Here is a 24,600-nt window from a genome sequence, read left to right on the forward strand (position 1 = left end):
TGCTTTGCAGATGGGTGGTGACAGAGTAGGATGCCAGCCAAGAGGCTAGTACCATGTTTGAGGCGAGAGATGGTGATGACTTCAACTAAAGACATGGGGAGAGGGAGGAACGGGGGGCAGCGAGAAATATTAGGAGGTAGAAGAAAGAAATGGTGATTTATTGACTGATTAAATGAAAATGATGAAGGATGTGATGCAGGAAGAGGGACTGTCTAGGATGATGCCTAATAAAGGCAATGATTAAATGCAAATCACTGAAATAGGGGAAGATGCAGAGAAAGAGCAAAACCAAGCTGGGGAGGTGGAAAATAAATTAGAAACGGACACAGTGGAACCATACTCGGTTGAGTTGCTAAGTTTTGGCGGCCATGGACATCCAAGTGGAAATCTCAGGTAGGGCAAGATATGTGCGAGTTTGGACATCAAGGGGAAAATCTGGACTGGAGATGTAGCGTTGAGAGTTTTCAGCATGTGACAGCTAAGGGTCTGGGTAGAATGCAAAGAAAGGACAAGACCCTGACGATTTGTGACAGGTGTGCACACTGGGAACGCCCTCCCCGCCCCGGCAGCATCACGAGCCTTCAGCTCGTTTTTCCCTTGGTCCAGATGCCTTTAGCTCTGTTCTTCCTGGAGTAACACCGTGTTCCAAGTAGGTTTTATTAAAAAGTGGAATGCCATCTCCAGTACCTTTTAAGCTTAAGAGCACGTTAGTATTTGGAAATCTCTTTTTCAAGTAAATTTGAAAGTTCTTAATTTACCTGTGTGCTTTTATTTGCAAGTATTTTGAACTTCTATAGTTAATACTTTTACTATAGCTTTTTTATAACAAGAAAATACTTTATGTCATGTTATTATAAACCAACTAGTATATTATATTCATGTTTCTAGAATCCTGTATTCATATATAAATGAAAGAAAGCACTTGGGGTCCCATATCACAACCTTTTCAACTAATAGTTTTTATTTAATATAAAAAGCAGGATTATTTTTCAAACCCCAGTCACGGTCTGTGGGAAGGATAGTTCCATTGTACCAGGTAATCATGCCTATATGTTATATAATAAGAGAAAATACTTGGTATGTTGCATTACTTAAGGAATTCTCGAGAAGTTGCCTGTCCCATTCCTTACTCTCCTGACTGCTTTTTAAAGGTGAACAGATCCTTGAAGGGAGACTGTGTGATATGTACAGCATGCTATTTATACTTGAAAAGTGTTAAATTATTCTAATCATACTTATAGTAGCAATCAAGATTAATTGCAGCTATATTAGGATTACTTATTATTTGTTCTACTTCGGCAGTAACACAAACCCAATTGTACAAGCAATTTCCATAATCCAAATTGTGAGAGAAAATTGGGGGGGGGGAAGAGACCATGCAGAACCAGTTGAAATAGTGTTCAAAATAAATCCTTAACCAGATGGTTATCTAAAATTCTCTTTTTGAAAAAGAGCTGATTCTGAACAGATTGTAGATGTGTCCCGCTGGTGGAAGTGGATTATCTATCTTGAATTGGATTGTGATGACGATGACCCTATTCTAAGTAAACCAAATCTCTTGAACTATATAATGAGATCAGGAGGAACATTCGGCCTGAGAACAGATTGCAACGACTGAAAGGATTTTCCGAGTGTTTCCTCCAGCCTCTTTTCTCAATGTACATACTATTTTGGCTTTGTCCTGCCGAGATACCTGACCCTGTTGTTCTATGTGCTCTCTCTCTTTTCTTACTCTTATTTTTATTTTGATAAAGTAGAGCTGAATGAGTGGCAGGAAGCTGCGAAATCTGTCTTACACCAAGGTGACTGTGGAAGAATCTAGAATCTTTATTTACTTTGCAGGAGGATTGCAGAAAAATAAATGAATAGACATTTAACAGATTCATCCTTATTTCTTCTTTAGGCCATGAGGAGGCAAAAGTTGCTTGAACAGAGTATCCAGTCTGCCCAGGAGCTTGAAAAGTCCTTGCTCTTAATTCAGGAGTCCCTCTCATCCATTGACAAGCAGCTCGCAGCTTATATTGCCGACAAAGTGGACGCAGCCCAAATGCCTCAGGAAGCCCAGGCAAGTAGACTGGGAATGAGCATCTGCTCTTTTGTTTTTTATTATCTGAACAAGATATGGCCGAATTTCTAACTTAAGTGTTATTCAGTTAGTTGTGCAGAGGGCTGTTTGATTGAGTGATTTGACTATGTGGAGCTAAGAGGAGAAAAGGAGCTCTAGATGAGCGCTGTAGGATTTAGTTTTGAAAGTACGTGATGGAGGAATTTGACATCGAGACATCTGCAAGACAGGGTACTATCACACTGAAGTCTGCTGTTTCCCAGTATGCTCCAGCTAGTATCCTTAAGCCATGGAAAACCACAGGGATTTAAACTGTAAAGAAAATATTTTTAATGGTGCTATGAAAAAAAGCAGCATCCGACATTTCATTATCAGCTTGTCTTTTTTATCTTGGAATCACAAGCCATGTGATCTCTGTGTGTTGCAGGTAGTTGAGATGCAAATTTGCATTTTATCACTAATCATACTGTTTACTCATGCATTCGACTCTATTCAGTCAGATTATAAACTGTGTTAAGACAGTTTTTCTAGAATGAGAGTTAAAATGGTAATGAAAATAAATCTAAGTCTACTATATTGAGCAAATCTAGGCTACATCTAAATTAACTTGCACCTTGGAAGTATTTTTAAAATTCTGTATTTCTGTTTTAAATAACATTTAAATGTTCATAGGTGTTATTTATTTAAATGTCTTTAGGACTTTCTGATAGTTATTTTTCAAAGCATATGTGCATAGTATGAAATCTATAACCAAGGACAACTCAGACCAATATACTATGATGTGAGGGGCATTAGAAGGTTATCTCCCCATCCCAAAGCCCCTTCCCCACTAATTGGGTGAAATAGTGGATTTATAGGTAATTGTTACAGGGCAATTACAGTGTGGCGAGTCACAGTTACATTGGTACCCAGAACTTGGTGTGCACAAGAGCATGGGTTAGTTTACCATCCTGTCTATGTTTGACCAAGAAAGCCCCTGAGATTATGGGGCAGAGCACAGAACATTTTGGTAGACTCCACAAGTTCAGTGCAGAGGGTTTCCTCATTGACTATTGCAATCGGAGATGTAGAAAGTGAAGTTTTGGGTGAATCCTGATTATAAAATCCTCATGATAGTTTTTTACTCGGACAACAAACGTAAATGCTCTAGTAAACAGGGAGTAATAGCAAAGGCCCCTCAGAAGTTTAGCCTCCCCAGGTATGCATTTCTTCAAACTTGCGAAAAGTCCAGTCAAGTTCTCTGGCATTTACTGTTCCTGAGACTTTCCCTATTTGAATCCCATAGACAATTTTATAGGCAGGCTTTCGAGAAAAGCATGATGGAAATGAGAAATTCTTACTGAACTGAGAACTACATGATTGTAGCCCAGCCGGCCAGTGTGGCTCAGTGGTTGAGCATCAACTTAGGATCCGGGAGATCAGGGTTCGATTCCCGGTCAGGGCACATGCCCGGGTTGCTGGATCCCCAGCAGGGGGCGTGCAGGAGGCAGCCGATCAATGACTCTCTCACCATTGATGTTTCTCTCTCTCTCCCTCCCCCTTCTACTTGTTTCTACTTTCTTTCAAGGGAGTTTCAAATTGAGTTTCAGGAAATACAATCCTTGAAGTAAATCTGAGTACTTGATAACTCTGCTCCAGAAAACAATTCACTTGCTGTCATCTTAAAAGAAAATCACAGAGAAGAATGTTTCAGTAGCTTTCACGGGGGTTGCATTTTCCAATATTATATATTACCACTTGGGGAATTCCAAGTCAAGAATTATCTTGCAAATACAGGTGCAACCAAAAATGCACAAAAGGTGGACTTGAGCTTGTTAGTACTTAAAAATCTCTTTTTTCAAGTACTGTAGATTTGAAATTTCTTAATTTACCTGTGTGTTTTTATCTGTAAGTATTTTTGAACTTCCATAGTTAATACTTTTACTATAGCTTTTTATTTAAAAAAATAAAATAAAATATGTTATGCTATTATAAACTAACTAGTATGTCATATTCATGTTATAGAATCTAAATGAAAGAAAACACTCAGGGTCCCACACCACAACCTTCTCAACTACACAAGATTTTTTTCCTGAAAAGCTCCAATTTTTTCTAAGACAATAATAGATTTGCCTATCTCAATTTTGCTACTCATAGTCTCGTTGTACACACCTCAAAACGTAACTCTATAAAATTTTATAGTACAAATTTCTCATGTTGATATTTAGTTTTATACTGCACAGAATTTTCCTTAACTCCATTTCAAAGTTGAGAGCAGTCTTTAATCGAACATCCCTCCAAATTCATGTCATTAAAGTTAAAAAAATAAGCAGCTCTATTCTTCCTTTAGTTTACAATCATGTAGTTCTTTTTTTTTTTTTTTTTTAATATATCGATTTCAGAGAGAGGAAACAAGTAGAAAGTAAAGAGCTTGTCGGTGAAATAAGAACTTAAGCACAATCAGACCGAGAACTCACAAAGCGTTCTGCCAAAATGACATTTTTCTAAGTATAAATAATGAGGGCTAATTTTAATGCTTTGTATAATAAAAAACCATGTGTTTGTTTCCATTTTCATAAAAACTCATTGCTAATTAAAAGATTAGCGGGCTTAGCTTTTCCTTTTCAGAAATTGAGTACTTGTTTTAATACATCACGGCAAAGCAGGATGGAGTAATGGCATTACCATATTTGGTCATCTTATATATGTGCTCAGATTTCCTGTCACAAACTGGCCACATGGATTTGTGGATGTCTGACTCCACCGTGTGGCGCACTGGCAGATTTGCTACTAAATTTATATTTGTTAATGGAACCTTCTTTTTCTGCCTTCTAAGATTATTTGAGCTTCTCAAGTGTAAAAAATTCTCAACATTAGGAAACATAGACAATGTGTATAACTTTCTGACAGGTATATGCTTATATATTAAAGTACTTGTAGATCAAGATACTTCCTTGCATTCCGTTTGCATTTATAACTCTAGGGCAGGAACGAGCTTCTCACTGCCTGCCCATGTTAATTGATCACTTATCTGTCATGATTAGAGAACTAGGTCTTTTGATTCTAAATTGGATTAAAAATATTTTACTTTTTTAATTTAGTGATATGAGCTTACAAGAGTAAAGCTTTACTTTTCAGATGATAAAACCACATACAGCAAGGGTATCAGAGCATGTGTTCAACTGAGTATTTTGTTTAACAAAATGACACTTAAGTCAGAATCTTAGATCATATCACCACAGCATCAACTGCCCAATGACAGCCCTTTTAAAGAGGGATTTTTTTATTAAAATACAAAATTAAGATGACATCTTATTGATTCAAATAGAGGAAAGCAAATGACAAAAACTCTTCTAGTATAGAAATCTATCTTCTAGATATAGAAATCAGAAACTTAAGAGCTATTTCAAAAATGGTATGATTAAAATATAAAATCTGTGAGTGTTTCTTTGAAATGATTTTACAGGGTAAAATTATCAAATTGTATAATTGCAGAGAAACACATGGCATGAATATAGTTGCTTACTCTTTAATTCTCCTGAAGGGCATGCTAAAACAGAGATTTAGTTTTTGCACCTATGGTCTAGAAGAAAAAACATCCAGGTACCTAGGCTGCACCCCAGGCCAATCACATCAGAATCTGGGTGGACCCGGTCATCACAATTTTCAGAACTTCCCCCAGTTATTCTAACGTGTAGCTAATGTTGAGAACAACTCTGGCTAGTGCATTATTGGCGTAATAGCTGAATGTCTCCAGTTCTTTTTCCACGTCACACTTCTCACCACTCTCTGATCAAGATTCTCAGCTATGGCTGTGTCAAGGTTGCAATGGGAGGGAGTCTGGGTGGAAATCAAAATACTGGTGACTTTCTCTCCTATTTTAATTATCCCCTTACACTTTTTTTAAAAAGAAATTACCTTTTTTTTTTTTAAGTATGTTCTTACTGATTTCAGGGAGAGGGGAAGAGAGAGAGAAACATCAATGATGAGAGAGTCACCGATCAGCTGCCTCCTGCACGCCCCCTGCTGGGGATGGAGCCCGAAACTCGGGCATGTGCCCTGACCGGGAATCGAGCCGCCACCTCCAGGTTCACGCTCAACCACTAGGCAGCAGCGGCTGGGCTGCCCCCTTACTCTTAAGAGATACAGGTGAAGGTAGAAAACATAGCTGAGAACTCCCACGTGAACAAAATAATTCGGACAAATAGAATTTTCAGTGTGGACCTTGGAGGATGAACTCAGCTTGGCTTTCCTATTTTCTCTCTCCCACCCCTAATCCCAGATGTGCTGATGTGTGGTTAGCTTGGATGTGTCTGTAAGTCACTGTTGGAGCCGTCGTGACTCTGTCTGAATAGCTGCTTAACTGTAATTCTTACACTTAGAAAGACACTTGAAGCTGCACTGTTTTTCTTTTCCCAGTAATTTCATATTCTGAGTCGCCAGGACATAGGAGCGAGCCCCCGCGGGCCCCTGTGGAAAGTCGTGTTTTCACGCCTTCCCGATGCCCAGTGTGTGGGTGAAGGCGTGACCCTGTTACCCAGGCAGCAGGAAGCAGTGCAATAGCAAAGCGGTCCTTTCCCTTCTATTGGGCAGGTTCCTGGTCCCATCTTTTGCAACCTCACCTCCCACATGGTAGATTTATGTGTGTGTGTAACAGCGGGGAGAAAATGGAGCAGTTTAGGAAGCAAATGAATTATCATCAAAGGAGAGGATGCCTTAATCAGCAGAGAAAAGTGCTCTCACGTTTTGCTCAACCAGCTAGGCCTTTGGGTGTTCCAGGTCCACCACAGACCAGATTCCTTCCTTCCATCTCTCTTTTCCTACCATTAAGAATGTGGCTCAGACTGAGTATCCATAGATAGAAAAGAGGAATCTTTTTTACTAAAGAAAGCTGTTAAACCGATTGCGTGACTGCAGATCAAAACCATTCATCATTGAGATCTTCTGTGTTTATGGAAGCTAAATTTTATAACTTTATAAATTTTATAAATTTTATAACTCACTTTAAATATATTGGGCCATATTTAAATGTAAGCATTCCAAACGATCCAAATCAGTGGCTTAAAAAGCAAAGATTTAAATGCAGATTTTGGTCTATCGGATTAAGCTTATGGTTTCATAATGGAATAAAAAAGACTTTTAGAGCATAAATAGGCACATTTGATTGTCAAATGACTCAGAACAATCTAACTTTATAGCCCCCCTCACTTATTTATGAATTAGACAGTATAAACCCACATAGGGGAATTCATTCAGGATTTATGTGATAATGAAATAATTTAACCACAGAAGAAGAAAATAGAGAACTGTTACAGAGACTTGGGTTCCAAGAGTAAACCCCACGGAGCCATGGCAGAAATAGTTTCTTTTACCCAGCAATGTAGATTTAATGGTAAACAGAATGCAATTCATTTTAAGTCTGCTCTAACATTGCAATGCTACTTCTCTCTGTGTGGCACTATCTAGAACTCATTACTCCCTTATTTAGATGCCTGTGTTATTTTGACATGTTTAATAGTGTGGGCGGCAGTCACAAGCAGGAGTTGCAAAAGATGCGCGAGATTATAAACATGCCACACATCATTGGCTGCACTTGCATTGTGTTATGTCCTCACAGGATGTATAATGAAGAAATGACATCTTTCGTATTGTAAACTCAGAATTGCACTTCTGAAGTCTGCCATTAAATGATAGCATCGTGTTCTGAAAATCCCTCTAGAAATTCTAAATATAAAAGTGAAGCTAGCCCTAGCTGGTTTGGCTCAGTGGTTAGAGCGTCGGCCCTCGGACTGAAGGGTCCTGGGTTTGATTCTGGCCAAGGGCATGTACCTCGGTTGCAGGCCCAGCCCTCGGCCCCAGTCTGCACGCAAATGGGAGGCAACCAATTGATGTGTCTCTCTCACATCTATGTTTCTATCTCTGTCTCTCTCCCCCTTCCACTCTCTCTGAAAGCAATGGAAAAATATAAAGCAAATTATATTATCATGCCATTACCAAAAAAGACATTTGACAATGCAGTAATTATGTTCATAACTAGCACTATATGTTGAAAGTAGGAAACAACAATGCAAATAGAAATAACCATTTTTTTCCATTAAAAATGGTAAAGGGCAAATTATAGAACTAAAAATCAATCAAACATTAATGGCATTTCCAATATAGCACTTTACAATTAACTGAGCTGAGAGCAGGACTTTTTATCAGGATTTACCTCATCACACCATTCTCATATATCAAATTAATGACAGAAAATGACAAGCAAAATTAGGCTGTAGCTGTCTAAAGTATTTAATGGAATAAAGGAAACTTTATATAAAATAATTATTAGCGCTTTTGTGATGTCAAATAAAATGATTCCAGAGAAAATAACTAAAATGTTTCAAAAAGAAAGATATTAGAAGATGTCATGTTGAGACTATTAATAGAGAAATGTAGCACTGTTAGATTAGTCACTTTTAAACATTAGAAGTTTTGAAATTGCATCCTCAAGAAGTGGAAATGTCCATATAGAACATGTGCTCACAAAATTAAAGGAAGAACAAGTAATAAAGGACCTTTGAAAATTTGTACTTCTAAAATATGGAGAACAGCCCAGCTGGGCGTGGCTCAGCGGTTGAGCATCGGCGTAGGATCCAGGAGATCGGGGTTTGATTCCCGGTCAGGGCACAGGCCCGGGTTGCGGGCTCCATCCCCAGCAGGGGGCGTGCAGGAGGCAGCCGGTCAATGGCTCTCTCATCATTGATGTTTATCTCTGTCTCCCTCTCTCTTCCTCTCTCTGAAATCAATAGATATATTTTTAAAAATAATAATAAATAACATAAAATATGGAGAACATTAAAAATGTAATTATTCCCATGGGCAGATAATTTTGGAAAGGTTCAAATTACACTTTGTAATAATTTAATAAGTAAAAAAGTAAGAAGAGACTCACGTGTGGGTATTCCAAACCATCAGCCCCTTATTTGCTAGTGCACTTCATTTCACTTCTGTTGGAAATTATTGATTTTATATGAAGCCAAGCTGATAATTTCACAAGATCCAGTTGTTTTTTTTCTTTGAACACATATCCTGGTAGATGTATATTTTAGGTGAAAATAGAACTAAAATTGCTCAAGCCTTTATTTAGATCTTTAGCAGATCTTACAAATTTGGTAGCCAAGCCCGGAAATAATTTTCCTTTGGATTAAATCTTCTGTTTTTAATGTTTTCTTCCACAATATAACTTTTTTTCATTGTCTAGTCATAATGTCAGGAAAGATGATGTGATGTTTCTTTTTTTATTAGAGGAATTATTAAATAAGAGATTATCCATTCTGCCTGCAAGTTTTCATAATACTCTGTTATTTAAACAAATAATTTATCTATTTCACAGTAAGTCTGCCCTAAAGTCATAGCATTTTTTAATCATGTTTCCAGAATAATAATCTGATGAGGTTAAATAAAAGTAGGTGCTAAACAATATTCTAAATACAAATTAAAAATGAATTATCAGTTGCAAGTAAGAATTGTTGAATTAATTTGTGAATGTGCTAGCTAAATAGAAATGTGATGTATGATATATAACTTCCCAAAGTAGAACTGATTAAAATTATTTATCAATTTTTATCTTATAACTTTAATAATAATGAACTGGAGTGCTGTTCCTGAATATAGTCATTAAGTATAATTATAAGTATAGAGGATAATTTGAGTAAAGAACTACCTCCCTCTTGGATTTCACAATGTATATTAATATATAAAACATTCTGAGAAGTTCTGTAGTATAGACATGTTCATCCTTAATTTCTAAAATACATTTAGCCACTGGGCTCTTTTCATGTATAATACACTTAATTTATAAATAAATTCTGATGTCTAATCATATGGGAACAGTACTACAGATATAAGAATTTTTCTAGAAATGCTGTCTATAAATTATGCTAAAATCGCAGTTTTATGTGATAGTCAACCATCACTTATTTTCAGTTCTAATGATTTTCGTAGCGGTGACCTTTTAAGGGCACAGACGTTCATTCTCTCAAGAGTCTGTCTTACTGCTCGGTAGGACTGAACGTTTCAGGGTCCATGTATCCTGTGCATTGCGTCCCAAGCTGCCAGACTTTCCTTTCACAAGTTATGTGTTTCTTATCTTCTTCTGGTGACAGATCAAAGTTCAGTTTTGGCTTGTGTGTTGTCAGTCACTGTTGTTTCTCTTGTTTATGAGTCATGACAACAGTATGGCTCTTTTGCAAAAAGGTGGAATTTATCACCAGAAGTCGTGTGTTCCAGTGATCACTTACGTTTTCTTGGCTTTGTTTTATAATGTCAGGCTACTAGAGGCAGCTTTGGGGGGGCCAATCTTTATATAAATTGAAAATAGAAAATTAAATGCTGAGTTATAGAAAGAGCCTTTGGCAAGTGAGCGGCCCTGAAACTTAAGGTTCAATAGTTTCACACTAATTCCTCCTTTAGAAAGTAATTCTTACTCTACCCACACTCAGCCATTCCTTCCATGAAACCAAGTAGACACACTCTGCACACTCCAAACCCAGAATTTGCCAACATGGTTCACAGCCTGGAATGAGATCCCTGTCTCTCATTCCGTACCCCTCCCAAAGCCCTTCTCAGCCATATACAATTTAAATTATGCCACCTTCTTAAAGTTTTACCAGATCCTGTAGTAGAAATGAATTTTCCCTTCTCTTTTATTGCATCGCATGGGGTTTCCTATTACACATTTTTGCTTTGTAATTTACTTATACCTCTGTGTTCTGTCTTCCCTAGAATAAAAGTTCCTTAAGAATAGGGGCACTAGTTTTGTTCTCACTATGTGAAATTGGGTAGTAGGTGCAACACTTGTTTCTTGAATTGAATTAATAAACTAAATACTATTAATATACAAATAAGATTAGGTATCTGTTTTGTGTCATAAATGTACATTTGCAGATGCTGTGATTTTTAAATCCTGATTTAAGAGGTAATATGGTTGTTTAAAGGGAGTTTGCTATTTTCTAGGTGTGTTACCTTGGACAAGTCAATATCTCTACCCTCATTTGTAATGAGGATGATAGGTGCTTACTTTGACCAGGTGATTAAATGAATTTATGTGCATCGTTGGTCCATAAGCTCATGCAAACATCTGCTTGGGTGATGAGGGTAATGATGATGATTTCCTTCAGTGCCCTTCTGTTTCCCCTCTAGTGTAAGTGGCTAAAGGAATACCCTTGTCTTCTCTACTGTGTAGACCTTGAGTGTTGACCAGATGAAGGACTTTTCAAAGCATGTAGACGGATACTGCTACAGATGTCTTATTTGGGCCCTCTGCTCTTTCTGACTGTCCTGTTTAGCTTTCTGCCATCAGGTTCTTTTTCTGATTTCCTCTGTGGCTATTCAAGTTTAATCAGTTTCCTTCAAACTCCTCCTGGACCCTCTCCTCTCTCACTCTTTAAAAACAAATAAGTAATGACACTGACAACCTATGACTAAATATCTGTGCAAACAACTTGAACAGGTGTTTTTACCTATAAGATCACATCTGATCTCTTTACCAAAACTGATGTAGTTGTCTACCACAGACACGAGAATTTTTCCAGATATGCTACCTCGAAATTATGACAGTGCTTCGTTGCCGGTTTGCCTTTATCATCCTCAGTTTAGAGAGGAGAAATTAAGGCTCAGAAAGGTTTGGTGTTTTCCCAGGTGGTAAGGCAGAGCCCTGAGATTTAAACCCAGATTTCCCTCACCACTGTCGGTTCCGATTCCCAGGGAGCATCAGTTAAGAAGCATCCCGGCTCCTGCCTGTTCACATCCAAAATGACCTTTTATGTCCTACCTTTGGCTTCTGAGAAAGTAGCAGCTCTCATCCTGTCAATATTTTCCATTGATTATCGATCATTGCTCTTCATGCCGTTTCCTCTTGCTTCCCACAGGATTTTTCTAATCAGCTACCTCCTTGCATTTTACAAAACGCTTCATCCATTGGCGCCTTTCACATAACCTCATTATGAGTTTCAGTCTCCTTGACCTAAATGTGATTATATGGAGAGACAAAATTATTGACATAATTTTTCAGGAGGCTTCGTCAAGTTTCAGCCCTTGAAAACCGTATTTCTGCCCTCGCCAGCCACTGACTCTGTCCGACGTACAGAGCTCATCGAGCAGCTGATGTGAACTGATTGGCACTTGTCTCATTTGACCTGTCTCAAAATTGTCACCATTGGCCTCTCCCTTAGCGTCGCACTCCCACGGCCCTTCACTTGAGTGGCACGCCCTCCCTTCCCTGGCTCTTCTTCTTTTCCTTCTCGTAGACTGTTCCTTCTTTCTTTGCCTTAAACTCTTGTGTTCTCCATGATCCCTTCCTGGCCCCCCCTCGCTCCTTCCCTCCCATGGCTGTGTCCCCTCAAATAAATCCCAGCTGTACAAGCGCGCACCGCTTTTATGAAAACACCCCCCGGGTACGTAGATACGTGTGGATTGATTACTAAAGTACAAAATCATTTCAAAGTATTACTGAACTTATAGTAGCATTGTCTCATCAGGAATTTCCTTAATTATTACATTAAATATTAGTCGTAAAACTGTTGTTGTCTGTGATTCCAATCAATTTTAAATTTTAAACTTTATCTTCATATTGAAAATACTGGGAACTTTCCATTTAGGACATGAGCTTATTTAAAGACCTCACTCCCACCTACGTTTCTAGTTATATTTCTGCCCATGTGCTTTCATTCTTTATGTGTTATTTCTGGTCTTCTAAACTCTCCGTGCTGTTCAGTGCCTCTGCCCTGCACCTTATTTTCACTCAATTAGGAATGCTTTCGTTTTCCAAATTGCCACCCCCTCGCATATCCAGTGTGCCGTTTAGGATGCTTAGATACAAAGCACGCTGTAGGATTGGACCCTCTCCTAAACCTGGCTCAGAGGTGTGTAAGTCAGGTACTCACATACTTTTGAATAGAACTTGATGAAAATTACCTTTACTCAATAAAGTATAGAACTGTTTTATAGTTATTTAAAGTTCAAAAATCAATCTCTGCAGGAAGGTATTAAGTATCTGTCAGACCGAAAGCACAACCAGCTGTGGCATTTAACTTCCCTTTCCCACTTCCATAGTTTCCCTGAAATTTAACTGCAACAGGGCACAGAATGAATGAATAGAGGCCACTCTTAAGGAATGTTGTCCATGCAGCTTTCTCATTATATCTTATCCCTGCCACAGTTAGCTCTTCTCTAAGGGTTTAACATCGTATCTTTAGCCAGATGTGAGTGTTGATTCAAAGGTAAAAGAATACCAGTTTTACATATTAGATATAGATATTTTGTTCATTACCACTGATTCAAAAGGATAATATCTTTTTCATAATAACCCTGTTGGAAGAGAAATAAAGTCATTTGATTTTTGATAACTTTTTGGAAAGTAAAAACAACAACTTTATCTTCATTTTAAAAGAGGCTACATTGCAGCAATGGGTTAGGACAGTTCCTGAATTCTATCTTCTTGGCAAGCAAGTTGTTTGTTGCAGTAACTTGCATAAGCATGCTGACTGTCAGTGCTGTCCTTCCAACAGAAAATCCAGTCGGATTTGACAAGTCATGAGATCAGTTTAGAAGAAATGAAGAAACACAACCAGGGAAAGGAGGCCGCCCAAAGGGTACTATCCCAAATCGATGTGGCACAGGTACATATTATTGTAAAAACTAAGTAACTTGTTTTAGTTTGGTATTAAAACATAGCCTGTGTTAGACAACTAGATTTTAGCAAAATTGGATTTGAGGGCATTATTTGAAAACTCCAATATGTTTTATAAATGATAAAGACCTTTTGGGTTGTATATTTTAAGGATAAAATAGGTTTTAAAATTACCTTTTATTATATTATAACATTTGGTAAATTCTCCTAAATGCACATATTTTTTGTGCTGGACAAATGGAAAAAAGCAAATACTTTGTACTTTTTTTCTTGTTTATAACAATAAATAATTTTAATAAAAATTAAAATATTACTGCTTATTCTTTGGAAGGCAAAATTAAATTGGTGCTTTCTTACATGATCTTTACAGAAAAAATTGCAAGATGTTTCCATGAAGTTTCGGTTATTCCAGAAGCCAGCCAATTTTGAGCAGCGTCTACAGGAAAGTAAGATGATTTTAGATGAAGTGAAGATGCACTTGCCTGCATTGGAAATGAAGAGCGTTGAACAGGAAGTAGTACAGTCACAGTTAAATCATTGTGTGGTACGTATTTCTGGTGCAAAATACGCAGCTAACCCTTGACTTTCCTTATTAAGAGGTATTTGATGATACTCTTTTATAGCAGAAAATTGTTTTAAGATAAGTATAAAATTAACTGTATAATTTTGAGATTAAGTACAAAAGTTAGCACAGGTGTATTGAGAGACAAGAACTTTTATTGAAGTAGTAGCCATTTAACACCTATGGGTGTCTTTTTTGAGTCTGAAATTCTCTAAGGATTGTGCAGAACATAAAAGAACATCTTCATTGTTTAATTCTTTTGGTACTTTGAATATATTTTTAAATGGAAATATTGAAAAGAAACACAGTAAGTCCTCACTTACCATCGTCAATAGGTTCTGCAACTTTAAGCAAATCAAAGTGTAACAAAACTAATTTTACCATAGGCTAATTGACAAAAACAAGAGTTAAGTTCCTACAGCATCTCATCAACGTTACAACGAAATAACTTTGAATGAAATGACATTATTTGAGGACCTGCTGTGTATTAGTCTGAAAACAGCAAAAACAATAGTTGCAATAATAAAATAACATGCTAGGTATGTGTACCAAGTAAACTTAGTGATCTGCACAAGTCACCTCTAATTCTCAAGGCCGCAGATTAAATGAGAGTAGTTAAAGACACTGGTAAAGGGCAAAAGCAAGATTTCAGTCCAGGCCCTCTTACTCCGAACCCTAATATCTTTCTATTAAATGCAGTGCTAGATTTATACTGAAATGCTGCCACACCACAAACACAGAGTCGAAAGGCAGAGGGGATCATTAGCCTGTAGCGTAATTCTTCACTGGACTTTGGGATTTCAAGCAGTGCCCTTTGTTGCAGTTGTTGGAAATTCCCCAGGTCAGGTGACTCCTCTGACAGCATAAAGCTGAATTAATGAGGACGTCTACTAGAGTAATAGAATTATTATTCTAACTATGTATGTTCTATGGACTATTAGGATAGAAATCACATAAAATAAACACTTAAGGTTATTACATTAAAGGGAAAATGTTATCTATTTAGTATTTTATGTTTTAAGGATTGTTTCTGCATCTACTTCATACCATAAATGAAAAAGAGACTCTTTAGCCCGGCCGGTGTGGCTCAGCGGTTGAGCATCGACCTAGGATCCAGGAGATCGCGGTTTGATTCCGGGTCAGGGCACAGGCCCGGGTTGCGGGCTTGATCCCCAGCAGGGGGCGTGCGGGAGGCAGCTGATTAATGACTCTCTCATCACTGATGTTTCTATCTCTCTCTCTCCCTTCCTCTCTCTGAAATCAATAAAAGTACATTTAAAAAAAAAAGAAAAAGAGACCCTTTAGTGCATTTCAGCTATATTATTATGATTGGGAAAATATATTTTTAACAAAAAGTTTTATATATTGTAAAAAATTATTTGGTATTTTTTATTTGATAACACTTTTTCATAATGCAGACTACATTTTAGTGACATAATTATTATAAATATTCTTAACCCCAAAAGAAATTTTGGATATAAATATATCTAGTTGTTAGGTGATATTAGATGAGTAATGTTAGAAATACATGGGAACACATGTCATCTTAAATATTGTGCGAAAAATTAAAGGCAAAATGACCCAAGTACACTGTTGTTACTACTAAATATATTTGCAAAGGGAGAGCTGTTTATTTTCGTCTAGGAACAGATCTCTAACGGTACCTCCTAAAATTTGTCTGCTATTAAGTATGAGCTGAAAACAACCTGCCTGTGCCCAGCTGCAGTGACTGTGCCCTCACTTCAGTGCACAGGAAAGGGCTCAGGGTGCTCGCTCAATTTATTTCTGGATCTGGTTTAAATGTCAGGACCAATTCAAGTAGTCCTTCCATAAGGATATTTTTTCTTTACAACTTTTATATTTTTTCAACACTTAAGATGCTCTATTGCATATACTATAATCATGGCCTTTGCCTTCAAGAGATTCTGATTCTATTTTTAAAAGTCTTACCTATATCAACACAAATGAATAGAAAGAGTATTTTCCGAAAATAGTGATATTTTCTCTGCCTATTGAGTGACATGATGTTAATGAATAATAACTGCTTTTAATGAGATTCCATCATTAAGGTAAATTATTAAGATTTTTTAAAATTTGAAGAATAAATCATTTGGAAGTACCTCTGATTCCAAAATTCATAGAGTTGATTCCCAGCATGATAATGAACAATTTGAATGTTTCTAAATACCCAGATATGTTTATAATTTCCCAGAGAAATAAAGTAATAAAAGTAAATCATCTGGAAAGCTCAAACAGAACTTACAATTATTACTAAAGGAATATTGATATCAGACGATCATCCGAGGGGATTAAGATGGAAATAGATTATGTGTATAGCCTTAATGAATAAAATAAGTGCTCAGCCTTTACAAAATGTTTTGTTTTTGACATTGATTTTAAACTGAAAAGAGAAAACAAACCCAATTTTTGTTCTAATTCCAAAAAACAACAATCACTTACTAGCAATTTTATTTCTTAGTACCACTGAAATAAGTAGTTGTCGTGCAGGTTTACCCACTGACCACATTAAAGCACTGATGTACAACGTAAACTGTGATATATGCATGTATGCGTAGACACACATCTACATAACGTTTATGCGTGCATAAGAACACACATACCTTTCAGGAAAATAACTACAAGGCAAAGTTACAACACTTGTTCCACAAGGCTTTGTTATCGCAATATACTTTGTGAAGCAGTGTATGTGTTCTTTGTGGTTGTGACGTACAAGTGAGTTTCAAGTAATATATTTCTATCTGTCTAAATTTCATTGATCAGCTCCATTAAGAAAATGGGTTTGTATAATCTAATCAACATATGGAAAATTTCCTTCCTTCTATGTGATTTAATATATCGAAAGTATGAATTGGAAATTTAGATGTTTTATCCCCACTAAAATGCAAGCACCATGAGAACAGCAGTGAACGGGTCTGTCTTGGCTCCACTGATGCTCTCGTCACTCAAATTCTGTCTAGAACATAGTAAGCGCTCAATAAATACCTGGCGAGTGAGTCAATGAATTCTCCCGAACTCGCAACTAGAATTATATAACTATAACAACATTTAAAATATTGTATACCAACTATGCTTAAATGAAAAATAAAATTAAAAATATAAATCAATAACATTTAGAAATGATCTTTATAAACTTGGACCGCCCGGCTGGGCATGGCTCAGCGGTTGAGCGTCGACCTGGGATCCAGGCGATCGGGGTTCGATTCCCGTTCAGGGCACATGCCCGGGTTGTGGGCTCGATCAATGACTCTCTCATCGTTGATGTTTCCATCTCTCTCTCCCTCTCCTTTCCTCTCTCTGAAATCAATAAAGATATATTTAAAAAAAAAAAACGAAAAAAAACAAAAAACAAAATAAACTTGGACCGAAGAACTAAATATACGTATTATGTACTCTTGCTTTAGTAAGAGTAACTACAAACTGTGCGTGTCTGTATGTGTGTATGTTATTACAAATAGAAACTTTAAATCAACAGGAAATAAAAAAGCCAGATGCTGATCACAGCCGCAAAACACTGCCCCGTTAAAAGTATAAACATGAAATCGCAATTAAGGTGATCTCTGCCCCTATTTCTTTGTATTAATGATAGTATGAGTTCGATACTGTTGCCTATTATTATGTTTTATGTTTTAACTTAGAACTTGTATAAAAGTCTGAGTGAAGTGAAGTCTGAGGTGGAGATGGTGATAAAAACTGGACGTCAGATCGTACAGAAGAAACAGACGGAAAACCCTAAAGAGCTGGATGAACGAATAACAGCTTTGAAATTGCATTATAATGAGCTGGGAGCAAAGGTACGTGCACTGAAACCACGGGCACTGGCTTCTTCCCACTTGTCTTATAAACTGTAAAGCAAGAGGAAGGAATCCTGTACAATAAATGTCTTAGGAAGTCTTAATAACTTTCAGTAGATTGATACATACGCATATACATTCATATGTATATACAGAGACTGAGATAGATCCCCATGTGCAATTCTTATTAAGAAACAATAACTAATCAATGAGAATCTTCTTCTAGTCTGCATTTAAAAATATTTCAAGCTGCCCGGTCAGCATGGCTCAGAGGTTGAGCGTCGACCTAGGATCCAGGAGATCGCGGTTCGATTCCCGGTCAGGGCACAGGCCGGGGTTGCGGGCTCGATCCCCAGCAGGGGGCGTGCAGGAGGCAGCCGACCAATGACTCTCTCATCATTGATGTTTCTCTCTCTCTCCCTCTTGCTAAAATCAATAAGGATACTTAAAAATATATGTATATATTTAAAGCTTAGGGAGATTGTTATTGGTCCATCAGATGGTTCTAAAAGGGTTTCATTGGTCTCCACTTGCTTTTTTTCATTGTATAAATATACATGTGCTGATTCAAAGCCTGGTAAATTCTATAAACTATTGTACCTACTTATATTTAGGGACAGTGGAGCTGACGTATTCCACATAGATCACATTAGGTGTAATAGAGCTGGCACATTCCTCGGACAGTATTTCCCTGTGTGGCAAGCATTGCATAATCCACTGGATTTGCCTAATAAGAGAGCATTGATAGCCAGTTAAGTCCTACGTTCCGTGATTATTTTTATATTTTTGTCCTGATCAGGGTCTAATGCCAAGTCCATTTCACTGTTAAAGATGTTTGCCTCCCGAATGCCTAGTACAGTTCTCTCACTTCTCTCAAATTTAGAGTTTTGATGGTTCAAAATAATGATAGTTCATAAAAAGTATTCATAGAAACATACATTGTCAACATCAGGGACTGAAATGGCCTTTGCTCTGCCATTATTGTAATTACTCTAAGCTACCTAAAAGATTTTTGGTGCTCAGCTAAAAAATTCAAGTGACATTTTGCACTTAGTAAAATCATTAAAGCAAAATGAAACATTACTAAGAAACATCCTTAGCTTTAATATCATGACAGAATGCAGCAAAAATGTAGGGCAGAAATTTATTTTCAGAATAAAGATTTAGAAATACAAATGATAAAGGGAATATTTATAAATGTCACCTTATAAAAATGCTGTAGTATTCCTTCTAAAGCAAAGTCATCTGCATTTAAATCTTCCAGGCTCCTTTAACAACAGTGGTTTTGTTTAATAAAATCAGAGGAAACAAAGGTTATCTGAGTATATTATTCTTTTTATATCTAAAAAGACAAACCCTTCCACTTTAATCATCTTCAGAATTTATATGGTTGTACTTGCTCAAGTCAATATGTGTTACTTTTTTATATTAGTCACCTCCGGGTGCCATAACAAAATGCCGTAGGGGAGATGACTTAAACAACACAAATATATTTCTCTCAGCTCTGGAGGCTGGAAATTCAAGATCAAGCCTAGTGAGGACTGTCTTCCTGGCTTGTAGTAGCAGCCTACTCATTGTGTCCTCACATGGGGGCCTGCTGAGGGGATGGGAGGAGAGGGGGGAGGGGGGGAGAGAGGGCGGGAGGGAGGAGGGAGGGATCTCTTTTTCTTCTAATAAGGATACAATCCTATCAGATTAGGGTCCCACCCTATTATTTCATTGATCCTTAATTACTTCCTAAAGGCCCTATATCCAGATACAGTCACCTTGGAGGTTTGGGCTTCAGTATTAATTTGGGGGACATGCAATTCAGTCCACAGCACTTTCCTTATAGAACACAATTTTATTAGTTTGTTTACTATCACCAACTTAGCTTAATTGTTTAATGAATAAAAATCAAAGAGTTTCTTATATCTAAATCTACTTAATTTTATTGAGGGATATTACACCTAGCACCTCAGATGTAATAATTCTTATAATTCCTGTGTGGTTTCTCTTTGCTTTGATTTTTATGGAACTATACATAAATAGCAATGTTCATATCAGCCTCAAATACCCAAAGCCTCAATACTCATATCAGCCTCACATTTTTAAGTGTTCATGAAGCAAGGGCTGCTGAAACATTCTACTGCAGGTGGCACTCTTTTAAATGTATCACAGACACACAAAGTGTAAAACTCAGCTTTCCTTAAGATGGCAGTGTTTCCTGTTTTATTAAATCTTATTTAGCTGGATATAAACAAAAAAGAATAAATAAAAATCAATAATGCATTAGCTCTAGGAAGATAGAATTTCTTTGAAATATTGAATCTAGAATTCTTTTCTACCAGTAGTGCATAGAAAAAATACCTATGCATAGGAACACACCATAAGGTATACTTTTTTCTCCCACACATGAATAAAATCCTAGCAGTCGAAAGGGCAGATGCTTTTATTTCCCTGAAGGAAAAAATAGAAGGAAAAATCTGTAGAAACAATCGACTTTGCAGCCTCAGTAACTAAACATTTTTAAAATTTATATACACCTCTGTTAAAGAAACTAGTAAATTTTGTTGAATATTTGGAATTCATATCAAAGTTTCCGTGTTTATTTTTATTGTAACATTTTAAGTTCTTTAAACATATTTTCACTTGTAGAAGACATACACACACACAGACACCAGGAAGAGATTCTGGGCTTTTTATTAAACCAACCAACTAACCTACATGTTTATAAAATATAGGCACACCTGTAGCAGTGGTGGAAAAATACACATTTGTTTATTTTGTGTGTGAGGACGTGGAAGAATTTGGTTTTGAGGGTCTCTGTTTTCAACACTGAGAACTGGAACGCAGGATCTCATGCTTTTCTCTATTCATGAGAATGACAGTGAAAATTCTGTTTTGGAATTTTTTTGCTCCCATTGGATGACAAAAGCATGTTTAAAGGGGAAGAGGCCTATTTTTTTGTGCTGTTTTTGTGCAAACGTACCCCACTTTACTGATGCTATCACTGTAACATTGGCTGCTATAAGCATTATACAAATACTTTTGCCTCTTGAGAGACTTAGTATTCTTTCTTCATTTTGATTTTTTATCTGCAAGAGCCAGCCTCATTTGCATATACAGGAATGTAAACCTCCTGCCGCATCTCTTTGACCAATGACTGAAGGTCTTCTGAAAGAAATGCGTCATATCTTCAATTTGATTTACATAATTCTACTTGTTTAAAAAGTGGCCATAAATTATTTACATTAGAGAAAATCCTTTTGGCATTTCCTTTTTTTTTTAAATATATCTTTATTGATTTCAGAGAGAGGAAGGGAGAGGGAGAGGGAGAGAGAAACATCAATGATGAGTCATTGATCGGCTGCCTCCTGTGCGCCCCCTGCTGGGGATGGAGCCCACAACCCAGGCATGTGCCCTGACCGGGAATCGAACCCCAATCTCCTGGATCCTAGGTCAATGCTCAACCTGTGACCCACACCTGGCCGGGCTCCTTTTAGCTTTTCTTTCTGCCTGATACAAAACACTATCTTCTGGAGATAGGACCTCATCTTTCCTAGATTGTGTTCTTCACTACTAATATTCAGAACCTATGATTTTTCTGAAATATTTTTAAGAAGAAAAAGGTTATTTTAAAATGACAAAAATATGAAAGTTCCAATTAAGTGGCTATAACTGAAGCTGGATTGAAAAAGTAAACCAAATTACAATTTATTATCGTTCTTTTCAGGTAACAGAAAGAAAGCAACAGTTGGAGAAATGCTTGAAATTGTCCCGTAAGATGCGGAAGGAAATGAATGCCCTGACAGAATGGCTGGCAGCTACAGATACGGAGCTGACAAAGAGATCAGCAGTTGAAGGAATGCCTAGTAATTTGGATTCTGAAGTCGCCTGGGGAAAGGTAAAACCTGTATCACTGTAGGCTATTTGTAATGTGCATGAAAACACACAGTTATATAATTTTATAAGGAGCTATTAATGTACAACAATAATAGAATTCTAAGTATTATCTTGCTTCATTTTCCCTCTTCTCAAAAATTCACCAGTAGTTTAACTCTGTATATTTCAGGACCATAATAAAACCAATGGGAAGCTTTAGCAAAAGTGTCCGCAAAGCTTGTTTAGAATTAGGTAGGTTATGAACAAGTCCTGTAAACACACAGCATTATTACTCACGAAGTGGGCCCAAACATGAGATTCTGTGTTCCCTGGTTTGCCCAGGACAGACTGCCCAGAGGGACCCTACAACCATGAGAAGGGCAGGGATACAGACACTGCAGACGATTGGGCTGGACATGTCCAGCAAGATCAGCACATGGCTTATGTCACAATAAAAAAGAAACTCTCAAGAGGCCTGTGCAGCTGCTGTCATTTTCATCACCAAAGGGCACAGAGTTTTCTTTAATCCTCAGCTGGGAAATTCTTGCTATTTCTCTGACAGACAATCAGACATTATTTCTCCCTAAATTTAAGGTCAAGACACTTATAACTTAATCTTTTTCAGTTGATTGATTACTAGAAAGTGTGTTGATATAAAGGAAATAATTTATATTAATAGTGTGTGTTTTCACCTTAAACTTTGCCAAAGCACAGGACATTTATAAAAAAATAAATATTGGTGTTTCCGGTAGAAGTGGGGTACCCCTTTCCCCACTGAGTGCGGGGGGGTTGGATCCTTACGGTATCTTGAGAAAAAGAATTTCTGAGACTTGCATAGGAGGATGAGTGATTTTTATTTGTGTGTAATTACATCCCTGGGTTTGCGAAGTCCCATTTCCCTTAATCCGGTCCTGGAAGAAGTGTAGCTGGGGATTCAGCAGAGCTAGAAGCAAAGCCAGTGTCTAAAGTTTCCTTTCCATGTTGCAGCTGGGTCCAGTTCAGGTTCAGGCTCATTGCTGTCCATTAGTCCATTGTGTGTGTGGGTCTGTATGGCTGTGGGCCATGTGGGCAAATTCAGGGGCCCCGGAGCATGAGAGCCCCTGAGAAACCAGGAGCACAATAGAGCGAACTCCTTTGTTTAGGAGATTAAATGTCTCAGATCTTCTAGTGCTTGCAGTGGCCACGCCTACTCAGGCCAATGACCTGTTCCAGGTGTGACTGACAGAGAAATACCTTCCCTATGTCACCCAGATTTTACTGGGCATGGGTCTGTTCTCCCCCTGTCTAGTCCCTTCCTCCAGAAGTCAGTGAGGAATGGACTGGTGGCTACCTGGGGATTGTTAAACTGCAGCTTCCTGGCAAAGCTGCACAAATGGCATGTCTGTAATATTTGGCTTTCCCTTTACTTCTTTCCTGTTATTAATAACTGGGTTCATTACAACAGTATCAATAGCACACCCTACCCCCTTGATTTTTTTAAATTAACAAACCCGTGCCTGTATTAACTAGATGTTTAAGAGCTCTGTGCTTTTTTTTTTTTTTTTAATATTTTTTTTTAGAGAGGAAGGGAGAGGGAGAAGGGAGAGAGAAATAGAAACATCGATGAGAAAGAAACATCAATCGGCTGTCTCCTGCACGCCCCCTACTGGGAATGGAGCCCAAAACCTGGGCATGTGCCCTGACCGGGAATCGAACCAGTGACCTCTTGGTGCATGAGTTGACACTCAACCACTGAGCCACACTGGCTGGGCTCTGTGCTTTATTTTTATTTTATTTTTTTTTGTGGTTTATTTTTAATTCAACAAGACTATCTAGATTATCCAAAGTTAGGAAATTTTAATTGCATCATATAAAAACTTATAAGTGAGACCAAAATTGATAACTGATTTTGTTTATATAGATTCAGAGGACAAGTAGATATAAAATTTTGTCATACATTTTTTTCAAATAAATAGTAGTGAATGCATTTCTTTTTTTTCCATTCAGAATAGATTTATTGTTAGAGATAAGATATTGAATTATATTTTTTAGTTTAGGAATACATATATATGTGTGTATATATATATTTATATTATTATAGTAGGGAGTGTACAGAGGATACAGGTTAAAAATTACATTGGCCTTTTTTTTTTCTTATCGCCCAAACAAATATTATATTTTTAGGTGATGATTTACTTTGAACCAATGACAATCATATACTTAGATGCAGGCTGGGCTGCTGTAAGAAATAAGGCAAAAATACCATGTCTCCAAGAAGACAGAGGTTTCTTTCTGTCTCATGGATGTTCTGGGTGGAGGAAGTGACTTTTCTCCATGAAGTTCTCAGAAGATGTAGGTCCCTTTCGTTCCATTGTTCTGCAGTCCTCTGGGTATGTCCTCTCATGCTAAAACTTGTTCACCACCACTCCTCAACAGAAAGACGTAGAGGACAAGCAGCTTCCTCCTCAAGATGTGTTGTGACAGCTCCGTGCACTCTCTCTGCGCCTACTCCATTTGCCACATTTTAGTCGCATGATCGTATCTAGCCTCCAAGGAGAGTAACAAAAGATGGTCTCTAACTGGGTGGCCAGCGTGTCCTGCTAAAATGATGATTGGATCTTATACTAAAGTGAAGAAAGAGACAAGACATTTCTCTTGGCTAGAATAGTAT

At 37.4% G+C, this 24,600-nt stretch overlaps 1 protein-coding gene across 3 annotated transcripts in view; it reads left to right on the plus strand.

The window, feature by feature from the left end:
• Window positions 1-24,600, plus strand: part of DMD (dystrophin) — a gene marked incomplete at its 3' end in the record, with an annotated part of 1,946,774 nt that overhangs the window by 798,129 nt on the left and 1,124,045 nt on the right. For all 3 annotated transcript variants that reach the window (XM_081125527.1, XM_081125528.1, XM_081125524.1), the window contains exons 30-34: window positions 1,904-2,065; window positions 13,591-13,701; window positions 14,083-14,256; window positions 17,931-18,086; window positions 21,802-21,972. In XM_081125527.1, the coding sequence (XP_080981653.1) occupies window positions 1,904-2,065; window positions 13,591-13,701; window positions 14,083-14,256; window positions 17,931-18,086; window positions 21,802-21,972 (774 nt within the window). The remainder of the gene's footprint in view (window positions 1-1,903; window positions 2,066-13,590; window positions 13,702-14,082; window positions 14,257-17,930; window positions 18,087-21,801; window positions 21,973-24,600) is intronic.

This window comes from Miniopterus schreibersii (assembly GCF_964146895.1).
Source record: "Miniopterus schreibersii genome assembly, chromosome: X".
Lineage (NCBI taxonomy): Eukaryota > Metazoa > Chordata > Mammalia > Chiroptera > Miniopteridae > Miniopterus > Miniopterus schreibersii.